Genomic DNA, 12,542 nt, shown 5'->3' on the forward strand with positions numbered 1-12,542 from the left:
GTTAATAGAAATCTCCTTTAAAACCAATCAGATGCAGTTGCTTTTTATGATCAGAAGGGATCAACAACATCTAAGTTACTTACCAATTACTGACCGGGTTAAGTGTTCCAGTTCTCACTGCGCCTGTCCGTACATGTTTCAATATGAGAATTTATCAGGGTTTGAAATTTGTTGGTATATAGCTCATAATATTATTTTATTTTCATTTCATCAGAATATGTAGTTATTTCTTCTTTTATGCTAAATTGTGCTTGATTGCTCCTTCTTTTTTAATTTATGAGTCAGTATTGCCAGATTTTTTATCTCTACTCCCACCTTTTTTATTTTTAAATCCCTTCAAACCCCATGCTTTGGTTCTGTTAACCTTGTGTCATTCTTTCTTTTGTGGTTTTCTCTTTTACTTCTTACCTCGTATCTTTTTGGATTTATTCTATGTTCCTTTTCTGATTTGTTAATTTCAATACTTAAGTCACTTCTCCTTTTGCTTTCTTATGACGTCATTTTCGGGAGTAGGACACCTACATTAACTCACTCAAATCTGCCTCTTGTCTCTCCCCACCCTGCCCACCCCAATGTATTGGTATCATCGAGAATTATAATTCTCAATTGCTTTTGATGTGGTTTGATTGCTTTGTTTTACACCACTGGGATCTCCAGTCCAGTGTTGCTGGTGAGAAGTCTAATGTCAGTCTGAGTCATGTCCTTCTGTAGGTGATGTGCTTTGTTTTGTATGTCCTTTAAAATTTTTCTTTATCATTGATATCCCTAAATTTTGCTGTGATTATTTTATATATGGGATTTTCTTTGTGTGTCCTTTAAGTCTTTATTTTTTTTAAACAATGGTGCATCTTTTTTTTAAAAGATTTTATTTATTTATTTGACACAGAGAGAGAGAGAGCAAGAACAAGCAGGGGGAGTGGCAGACAGGGGAGAGGCAAGCTCCCTGCTGAGCAGGGAGTCCAGTGTGGGGCTCCATCCTGGGACCCTGGGATCATGACCTGAGCCAAAGGCAAACGCTTAACTAACTGAGCCACCCAGGCACCCACGTCCTTTTGAGCTGAACTGTTCCAAGACCTTTCATCCTGAAATGTCTGTTTTTTTACCCTCAAGTATTTTTAGCCCTTATGTACTTTATTGTCTTTGAAGCTCATTGTATAAGAGATAATAACATGTCCATTTCTATCATCCATCTCTCTTACATTTTACTTTTTACAGTTTTATTATCATGTACTTTATTACATGCCTTCTGGAAGAGCTCCTCAACCCGACCTTCATCAGCTCTGTCAATCATTTATTGAGCTTGGCATTTCAGCTGTTCTAGTTTTCATACAGAGCAGCGCCAGTTCGTATTTATTTTAATGTCTGGTTTCCATTTCATGTGGTGAAAGGCACACTCAGACCACGCAAAGTTCTTGCATCTACTGACTTCTCACCCCCATAGAGCTTGGGGACCACCCTGATATTAACCTACCAGCCTACAGCTGGTACTGAGCAGTTGTCATTTTTCTACCCTGAAGAGGGAACATGAGCAAGAGAACTCTGCTTTGTTTCCTCTCCCTCCATGTGCCCCAGCCCTCCTCTGCTTCCCACACAACCCCCAAACATGGGACCCAATGGCCTATGTGGCCTACCACCATGAGGGTCTCTCATAGCTTTATGTGGTCATTTTTTACATGGATGGCTATCCACCTCCTCTAATGTCTGATACAATTCCAGGGTTGAGGTCTTGAAGGAAATGAACGGCTCCTGTTTATATGTCATCTTGTCAGGGACAATCATTAGCAGTGACTTCCTGAAACTGGGTTCTAGGAGTATCAAGATACCATGCGTTTTGTGGGAAGCACTTTCTCAGTCTAGGATGTAGAGACCCTATTTTATACACCAGGAAGCTGGCCTCCTGGAAGAATAAAATGAGCAAAGAGACATAGAGATTCTCCCATGTTATGTCCTGAAAGTCTGTGGCTCCCACATGAGAACCCAGACTTCCAGGAGCTCAGAGAGTACAGAGATGGCACATTCTTGCCCGTCCATCCTCTCCTGCCTGGGATGCACATTCCTTTATGCGATACAAACAGACATACTTCTGTGACTACTTTGTCATTTAAAGATCAAATTAAATCATGCACTAATTTACTTTTTTACCTTCCTTCTTTGCTCATTCCCTCAGAATCAACCTACCGACACCAAGCAACCATTGATGATGAAGTTGTCACCATGGAGATATTAGATACTGCTGGTCAGGTGAATAAAGGGTTCAGTTAAAATGTTTTCTGGATCAAATAAAAATGAGATGTGTACATGCATACTATGAACAAAATTAAGACACTTTACTCCAATTAACTAATGATGCCTAAAGACTTTTCTCTTTAATTATCTAGTTATTTATATACTAACATATTTGAAAGAGCTTATGTGTGCATCCTTATATAAATTACTGGGTACTTCGGTGGGGTGGGGGGGATTGATAATACTGTAACATTGACATGACATCATTTAGAATTACCCACATGTATTTTGGGGAAATAGCAAGATATTAAGAGGTTCATGGTTAAGTATTCTGAAATGCTCTGATGGAGTTAAGCATTTCTTTTTACTGGGGAATTTCTCAGAGACTTACATGCCCATGTATAAGATGAATCTTTAAGAATCTCAGTATATATTATTTTCTAAACTTATATAACCCCAGAATCACTTTTTAGAATGCTGTATTATAAGAATCTTTCCTGTAATATTCTTTCCAGACATCAACACATCCTATTGAAAATTTGAACCACATAATTGTACAACAAACAATCCGTTACAAAGGAAACTAATATAAGTTTGCCCTGATGGCAGTCAGTTCTGAGATTACACATTGGTTTGTAGAGAGGCTGAGTTCTCAAGAATAAAATGATCACTAAGAATGAAAGTTAGGGATGTTATGCCCAAGTTTTCACGTCTGAGAGACCACCAAGGAGCCAAGCACCGATGCAATCACACGAGGGTTTATTTGACAAGCTTAACCTTGGGCCCAACTATACCTGACACAGCGGAGTAGGGACTTGGACCCGGAACCAGATTACAGTCAGAGTTTTTAAAGGCAGAGAAGGGGTGGACTCGGCAGTGGGTGAGGACAAAGGGGATTAGGGATGGCGTCTAAGTCTCTAAGGACTTTCGGAAGCAAGGTCTCCAGGACCTTGAGGGGCTAGCTATTGTTGGGAGAGAGGTTATTTATTACCAATAATAAAAATCTTCTCGTGAGACCCTTTAGATGTGTATCAGTGGGCTATATACTTGGGAATGATTCTCGACACTATCTTGGAGGTTTAGAGATAAATTTTCCTAAAGGAATTGTTAAAGTCGATTTAGAGGATTCAGGTCGGATCTGTCGGGGTAGGGGGTCGGTCAGGCTAGGATTGTCCTTAGCAAAACCTCAAGGTGAGGGCAGTTAAGTCCCCAGGGGAGAACCACTCTGTCTGTTTCAAGAGCTTGTCAGTAGGTGAGGAATTTTAATGATTTTCTTCTGCCTCTGTTTCCCACATCAGCTAAACTTGAGGTGGGATGGCCTTAATTTTCTCGGCCCACATTTCCCCCTGAGCAATTTTGACCCTTAAATCTTTAAGGTTGTTGAAGGTGGAAGGTCTCATCTTCTGTAAATTCTTCCTGCTGAGTAGGGGCGTAGAGTTGTCCCTACCTACTCAGGTCAACATTGATCAGTTAAGGAATGTGCAGGGGAGTTACGAAAGACGGAGGCAGCTGAATCCAGAGGTTAAAATCAGTCATTAAAGGAGAGAGAGACTGTTTAAAGTGCTAACCTGAGTAGGTCAGAACCCAAGAAATATTTTGTGATGATCTAGAACATCAAGGTGGCTTCACTTATGTCAGGGCTAGAATCAAGGTGGGTACAGCCTTGTTTTTCTTGGCCTCCACAAGGGAGCTGAAGGATTTCATGGTGCTCTATCAGTGACCTACGATCTGAAGAGGACTTTAAGCATTTAACCCAAGAAAGACACTTTTATTTCTCATCACCACCTCCTTCTTATATGTGCTTCCCCTGGCACCCAACCCTGATTCTAGAGAGGGGTGGCAGGGACTTGCATGCCTGCAAAGGTTATTTGAGCCCATGAAAGTGGTGCATTTTGAAATCTCGTGTGCAACTTTCCTAGGAAAGAATGATCACCTCTTTTGAAAATCACTTAAAATGAGTTTCTACCATTATTGGGACTTTATAATATTTGGGAGGTGTTTAGAAAAAAAAAAAAGCCCCTGGATTTGAGATTGACTCTCTCTACAGTTTTTCCCTGTTTTTCTGTCCCTGGTACCCAACTGTCTAGAATCTGAAGGCAAAAGAGATTAAATCAAAAATGAAATCAAAACCATTCACTAAGCTGTGCCTCTTAATCTGATCTCTAAAGGGTGTTGTGAGGTCTACTTGTTTGTTACCTACTCGCCAATTCTTTGTGATGAAAATCCTTGGAGGCAGTGTGCCCAGCTAAGATGATTTCTTTATACTTCTTGTAATTACGGATTTAATGATACAGCAAGAGGAAAATCAGAAGCAGAAAGTTAAAGGTCTATGCAGTTAGAACATTTTTAGTTCCCTGACATATCCTGCTATGAGTAAGTAATACTCCTATTCCAAACTGATTGAGAAAGGAAGCTTCTATAGGCAATCAAGAAATTTTAATGACACAAATATAAAGAATAGTAATTAAGGACTCATTATTGGCATGAAAAGCAATATACATTGTGATGACTTCCAACTCCCCAACTGCCATTGTTTCCTTGTCAACAGGAAGACACCATTCAGAAAGAGGGACACATGCGATGGGGGGAAGGCTTTGCGCTGGTCTATGACATTACTGACCGAGGAAGTTTTGAGGAAGTACTGCCCCTTAAGAACATCCTGGATGAGATAAAAAAGCCCAAGAATGTGACTCTTATCTTGGTCGGAAATAAAGCTGACTTGGACCACTCCAGACAGGTTAGTACTGAAGAAGGGGAGAAGCTGGCCACAGAATTGGCTTGTGCTTTTTATGAGTGTTCTGCCTGCACTGGAGAAGGGAACATCACCGAGATATTCTATGAGCTGTGTCGAGAGGTGCGTCGCAGGAGAATGGTCCAGGGCAAGACGAGGCGACGCAGTTCCACCACACATGTCAAGCAAGCCATTAATAAGATGCTCACCAAAATCAGTAGTTAAGTGGCTCTGTTCTTACAAAGGCCCAATGGAGGTAGGGGAGGTAATTGGAAACACTTTCTTGCCCTTCCCCCCCCTTCCCCTGCCCAAAGTAAAAGAAAATACTCCATTCCTTGTACTGACTCTGGGAAATGTCTGGGCTTCCCATTGTTCCCAGGTCCCCATATGTTGAGAAGTTATAGAGTGTTTTATGCAATTTTAGTGCAGACAATTTCCCCTTTTCCTGCTTGAATAAGATACACTCTATTGTAGTTTGAACCTGTAATCACCAGAGATTCTGAAATGGCTGGGTTCATATTAAGCTATTTTTAGGCATCCTCACCTTGCTTGAATAGGTTGAAGGCTTTTCTAAGGCATTTTGACATTCCATTCCTTGTCAAAGACTTCAAATGATCATCTTAAAAGTGGAAAGTAATAGAAAATACAGTAAAAATCTGGGAAGAGCCGCTGAGATACTGGAGCAGGGAGTAGAGCCCTAGTTCCTCTTTGAAATGAGGATTTTCTTAATTATCTCAAATTGTCTAGTTTTTCTTTAACTCTTATTTTGTTCTTAAATTCGAGCACATTTTCACAAAGTTTTCCACTGTAGTAGAGTTCCATTTCAATTTGAATGGGTTCTCAATGAGCTCTTGATCACTGTACTCTGATTCTTCTTCTGTGGCTTCAACAAGATTTCATTATAAGAGGCAGAAGGATCCTTCAATTCAAATCCTGCTAGGTCATTTCTCACCAAGCCCCGGGTAATGTAAAGACATTAAGAGACTTTTCACCAAACTCTGACTTCACTGAATGCTAACAGAGGATTTAGAATTGGAGATGTCTGATTCATTTCTCTGTCTCTCTGTTTATCATCTTAGCAGAAAGACAACAGTCCAAAAAACAGGAAAATTAAGAATGAAGCTAAATTTCCCTTCCATTGGGGAGCCAAGGCTCTAATGCCAGGCACAGTAAGAAAAATTAGTCTCTGATTCATTAAATTGTCTACATGACTTCTTCTATTATTTTGGGTAAATTAATTCACTTAGAATTTAGAAAAGAATGAGTGTTTGAAGTTCAGTATCCCTGAATAAATGTGTATAAAACAGATTCCTAGATTGTGAAAGTATAGTCTGCAACTGATTAAACTTCATGATTTTTTTTCCCCTATTATGCCCCCATATATCAAGATTTGGGCACTTTATTTTAGAAGAAAATATATATCTTTTACATATGTGTGTATTTATAAATGCATAGATATATGTATAAAAATTTGTAAGAGCTGGAAGCTTTAATTCACCAATGCATTTGGACTACTTGATGTAACTATTTTATGTGATAAAATAAAAAGCATAATTTTCACATTCTGTCACATTTGAGCAGTCTTTCTTGTGATGGCATGAAAAGTTTGTAATTTTAGGAGAAACTTGAGTAGATAATCAAATTGTAGAGTTGACAAAGCAGTGAATGTGATATAAAAAATGAGCTCTTATTCCTAATAACAGCTATTTCTGTAGCATGCTTAGGTGCTATTTTAGGCACTTCATGTATTATCTCATTGAATCCTCAAATACCCTACACAGGTGATATTGCTATGCTCACAATTGCAGGGATGAAGATATTGAGCTACAAGGAAAAATGACTGCATAGCTATTTAGTGGGTAGAGCCAGGATTTGAACCCAGAGAGGCAGTGAGATGTAGAGCTCATACTATATTAGTAGACTGACATATAGCTCTTGTTCTGGAACTGTGGGGATGAAGATACAGGAAGGAGAAAATTTAGGGAATATTTCCTTCATTTATGCTTTCATTCATTCATTTGGAGATATTTATATATAAGTTGAGCTTAACTTAAAACAACTTAGTACATTCGATAGTGTCTTAGCTGAACACTAAAAAATACATACAAATAACCCAGGAAAGAAAGATGGTGAAAGTATTCTAGCCAAAAGGAATAGCATGGAACCAAAATATGGAGACATGAAAGGTGATTGTGAATGCAGTAACTAAAAACAGTTGAGAGAGCCATTTATATCATTCTTCAGGATAAAAACAAAGCAAAACAAAAACAAAGACAAAACAAAAAACTGGAAGACAGAGCAGAGGGAAGGTATTAAAAGAAAGGAAAAAATAAGGAATCTGAAAGTAAGAAAAAAATGTCAAAAATTCATAATACTGCAAATTTAGGTAACTACATATTACAGGACCAAGTAGGTCACCTGGCTGTGATTCATTTTCAGTAATATCTAGACAGGGTTTGGAAGGGGAAAGCAGGGTAAAACTATTTTCTGAATATTGCCACCTTCCAGAATCACAGCCTCTTTTACTGTCTCATACTTCTACTTGCAGACAACTTCAGCCAATTCTTATAAAGAGCAAGCTCCTAAGGAAGCATAGTGAAAAACCTGGGCGCAGGTTTGGGTCAAACACTAAGGAAGGGAAATTCACAGTCAACAACACCAGCAACTTCCCTAGACGTATATGTACAAATCCAGACACGTTAAAAATTCAAAGAACCACGGGCATACGTGCCAACGGATAATTACAGAAGAACATGAGATTGCACAAATATAAATTAGTTATTCCTCTCATGCCCCAGGCTTCTCCACAAATGAAGGTTATAAATAAGTTGGCTTTTTTAATAGAATATTTTAATGATGGAAACCTGTGTGTTCTTGAATAATAATGGGTTGTTATCACCACACTACCACTACCAACATTTGCTGTTTGTAGTTGTTTTTCTTCCAAGATTCAAAAAACTTTATTTCCAAATACTGGGTTTGCATGCCTCACAGCGCTGGGGAGGAACCCATAACTCAGGATCTTTCTTTCAAATAACATGTGTAATACTTACCTGTACATGGACAAACAAAACAATTGATGTTCAAAGGATAGTGCCAAATAAGATTTCTTCTTAAACCAGCTTATGTCCACTTTGAGGATCATAAGGAAGTGGACAGTTCATTGGGCTAGATTTAATCAGAGTAATGTTGAATTGAGCTGTCCTGAGCTAAGAAGTTATTGGAGGATTCTGAGGGGGAAAAACGACATAAATATATTTTCTCCATAGATTTGAAATGCTATGGTTAGCATACATATATGTCTGCTTTTGAACTGTCCATTTCATTAGTCTATTTGTCTATTCATGCTCCAGAGGCATGATATTTAAAAATTGAGCCTGATAATATGTTAAAATAGCTCCTATTAGGTGATCAACATTAAGAACAAGTTTTTACAGACACATAGATCAATGGAACAGAATAGAGAGCCCAGAAATAGACCCTCAACTCTATGGTCAACTCATCTTCGACAAAGCAGGAAAGAATGTCCAATGGAAAAAAGACAGCCTCTTCAATAAATGGTGTTGGGAAAATTGGACAGCCACATGCAGAAAAATGAAATTGGATCATTTCCTTACACCACACACGAAAATAGACTCAAAATGGATGAAGGATCTCAATGTGAGAAAGGAATCCATCAAAATCCTTGAGGAGAACACAGGCAGCAACCTCTTCGACGTCAGCTGCAGCAACATCTTCCTAGGAACATCACCAAAGGCAAGGGAAGCAAGGGCAAAAATGAACTATTGGGATTTTATCAAGATCAAAAGCTTTTGCACAGCAAAGGAAACAGTGAACAAAACCAAAAGACAACTGACAGAATGGGAGAAGATATTTGCAAATGACATATCAGATAAAGGGCTAGTGTCCAAAATCTATAAAGAACTTAGCAAACTCAACACCCAAAGAACAAATAATCCAATCAAGAAATGGGCAGAGGACATGAACAGACATTTCTGCAAAGAAGACATCCAGATGGCCAACAGATACATGAAAAAGTGCTCCATATCACTCGGCATTAGGGAAATACAAATCAAAACCACAATGAGATATCACCTCACACCAGTCAGAATGGCTAAAATTAACAAGTCAGGAAATGACAGATGCTGGCGAGGATGCGGAGAAAGGGGAACCCTCCTACACTGTTGGTGGGAATGCAAGCTGGTGCAACCACTCTGGAAAACAGCATGGAGGTTCCTCAAAATGTTGAAAATAGAACTACCCTATGACCCAGCAATTGCACTGCTGGGTATTTACCTTAAAGATACAAACGTAGTGATCCGAAGGGGCACGTGCACCCGAATGTTTATAGCAGCAATGTCTACAATAGCCAAACTATGGAAAGAACCTAGATGTCCATCAACAGATGAATGGATAAAGAAGATGTGGTATATATACACAATGGAATACTATGCAGCCATCAAAAGAAATGAAATCTTGCCATTTGCGACGACGTGGATGGAACTAGAGGGTATCATGCTTAGCGAAATAAATCAATTGGAGAAAGACAACTATCATATGATCTCCTTGATATGAGGGAGAGGAGATGCAACATGGGGGGTTAAGGGGGTAGGAGAAGAATAAATGTAACAAGATGGGATTGGGAGGGAGACAAACCATAAGTGACTCTTAATCTCACAAAACAGAGGGTTGATGGGGGAAGGGGGGTTGGGAGAGGGGGGGTGGGGTTATGGATATTGGGGAGGGTATGTGCTATGGTGAGTGCTGTGAAATGTGTAAACCTGGCGATTCACAGACCTGTACCCCTGGGGATAAAAATATATGTTTATAAAAAATAAAATTAAAAAAAATAATAAATAAAAATAAAAATTAAAATTAAAATTAAAAAAAAAAAGGAAAAAAAAAAGAACAAGTTTTTAGGTTTGGGTATTACTATGCCTTGATACTATACAACTGTTGGTTCCAAAATGGAATTTGAAGGAAAATTTATTGGTTATGCTTGGAAACCAGTGCCCCTTTATTTCCAGCTTTATTGAGATGCAGTTGACATATAACATTGTACAAGTTTAAGGTATACAACACAATTGTGTGGTACATGTATGCATTGTGAAATAATTACCACAATAATGTTCATTAACATATTCATCACTTCACATAATTACCTTTTTTTTTTTTGTGGTGAAAGTATTCAAGATTTACTCTCTCAACAACTTTCAAGTATATAATACAGCATTGTTAAGATAGTCATCATGCTGAATATTAGATCCCCAGAGCTTACTCATCTTATAATTGGAAGTTTAGAGATTTTCACCAGCATCTCCCCATCTCCCCTAGCCCCCCCTATGATGAACATTATTCTATAATCTGTTTCTATGACTTTTTTTTTTAGTTTTCACATATAAGTGAGATCATATAACATATGTCTTCTCTATACGACTCATTTAGCCTAATGCCCTCAAAGTCCACCCATGTTGTCACAAAGGACAGGATTTCTTCCTTTTTTTCTAGCTAAATAATATTCAAATATGTATATGTATGTATCTATCTCACTTTTTAAAATAATCTATTTATGGATTGATGAACACTTGTTTCCACATCTTGGCTAATGTAAATAATGCTGCAATGAACATGGGGGTCCAGCTATCTCCTTGAGATAGTGAATTCATTTCCTTCTGATATATACACAGAAATAGGATTCCTGGATCATATGGTAGGTCTGTTTGAAATTTATTGAGGAAATTCCCTACTGTTTTCCTTATTGGTTGTATCAACTTACATTCCCACCAACACTGCGCTAGGGTTTCTTTCTCCACATCTTCACCAATACTTGTTGCCTCTTGTCTTTTGGACAATACCATTCCAACAGGTATGAGGTGATATCTCATTGTGGCTTTTATTTGCATTTCTGGTGATTAGTAATGTTGAGCATCTTTTCATGTACCTGTTGCCCATCTTCATGTTTTTTGGAAATTTTTCTATTCAGACTCTTTACGCATTTTTTATTTGGATTATTATTTTCATTTTATTTTTGCTATTGAGTTCTGTGAGTTCCTTATATATATATATTGGATGTTAACACTTTATCTAATGTATAGCTTGCAAATATTTTTTTCCCATTCTATAGGTTGCTTTTTCTTTCTGTTGTTTCTTTGGCTGTATAGAAGCTTTTTAGTTTCATGTAGTTCTACTTGTTTATTTTTGTTTTTGTTGCTTGTGCTTTTGATGTCATATCCAAAAATTCATTGCCAAGAGCAATGTCAAAGGGTTTTCTCTATGTTTTCCTCTAGAAGGTTAATGGTTTCAGGCCTTACATTTAAGTTTTTAATCCACTTCAAGTTATTTTTATGAGTGGTATAAAATAAGAGTTCGATTTCATTCTTTTGTGTGCGAATATCTAGTTTCTCCAATATTATTTATTTAAAAAATTTCTGCATTTAGGGCCATTTTATGATCTCTAGAGGCCCAAATTGGAATTTATCCTGCCTTTCCTTGTCAGCTCCCTGTGACACAGGTAAGAGGGAGCTTATGCCTAGTATTGGGTCCTTTCAGGACCTCCAGGTATGCAGGTGGGAGTGTCTCCAGCAGGGGCCCATGGACTAGCTGGGATGGGCTGGACCCCAGTTACAGGGCCACTTCAGAGTTTTCAGTCTGACCATATTCGGTGGGCTTTACCTCCAGGGGTTCCTAGACCATAGCTGAGAGGGGCTGGAGACTATTCACAGGGCATGTCAGGGTCCACAGTGGGCACTGAGGTCTGTATGTCTTTACCCAACACACAGGTGTCTGTGACTCCTCCTGGGTCCCTTAGCCTATATTGCGGATGATAGACTTTAAAACCAAAGGGGGCTATAACTGAGGTGTGTGGAGCCTGTTTCTGTGTAACTGTAGTTGGCAAATCAGCCACCTGGTTGTGAGCCTGTCTTCTCAAAATGGCCGTCCTCAGTCTTAGACTGAACTATGATTTCCGAATCTCCTACCCGGTTTTCAAAGTTCCCACAAAGGCACTTTGTCCATGGATAAATGCCAGATTATTGCAGGGAGGATACCTATGAAGGAGGTCTTATTCAGCCATCTTGCTGATGCCACTCCTAAACAAGTTAAGACTACTAGTTATTTGAAGCTGAGCTTCATTTTCATGACTGAATGAAGCAAGATTTACTTTGCCTCAGTAGGAATAGAATTTTATTTTTGGTGTTAAATTTATAGCATTCATTTTACCATGATGGAGTAACAGATACCAAATTTACCCTTACATATTAAACAAGTCAAAACAATCAGACAAAATATATAAAACAATGGTTTTCAGATTTTGAACAACAAGCATTATAGTGATCCCAGAGAGAAGGGAAAAAAATGAGGTAGACTGAAATCATGCCAACGTACTGCCAAATGGCAAGTTGCAGGAAGTAGTATATACCCAAACAGAGCCTGGCAGTCTCACTGAGTTGAGGAGACAAAAATCAGTTTGAAGAGGCCAAGCATTTCCCAGCAAACTAGGACTAGGGGAGAACTTCTTCACTCTGAAAAAACATAGCTTCAAACTTTTTGAAGCTGACATCATACTTAATGTTGAAAGAATGAAAGC

The 12,542-nt window shown here is 38.5% G+C and overlaps 1 protein-coding gene across 1 annotated transcript in view; it reads left to right on the top strand.

The window, feature by feature from the left end:
• RERG (RAS like estrogen regulated growth inhibitor) overlaps positions 1-6,527 on the top strand; it is a 118,750-nt gene extending 112,223 nt beyond the window's left edge. Inside the window, exons 4-5 of the mRNA XM_047743021.1 lie at positions 2,168-2,241; positions 4,775-6,527. Of these exons, the coding sequence (XP_047598977.1) occupies positions 2,168-2,241; positions 4,775-5,182 (482 nt within the window). The 3' untranslated portion in view covers positions 5,183-6,527. The remainder of the gene's footprint in view (positions 1-2,167; positions 2,242-4,774) is intronic.
• Positions 6,528-12,542: the final 6,015 nt, after the last annotated feature.

The sequence above is a fragment of the Lutra lutra genome, chromosome 8 (assembly GCF_902655055.1).
Source record: "Lutra lutra chromosome 8, mLutLut1.2, whole genome shotgun sequence".
NCBI lineage: Eukaryota > Metazoa > Chordata > Mammalia > Carnivora > Mustelidae > Lutra > Lutra lutra.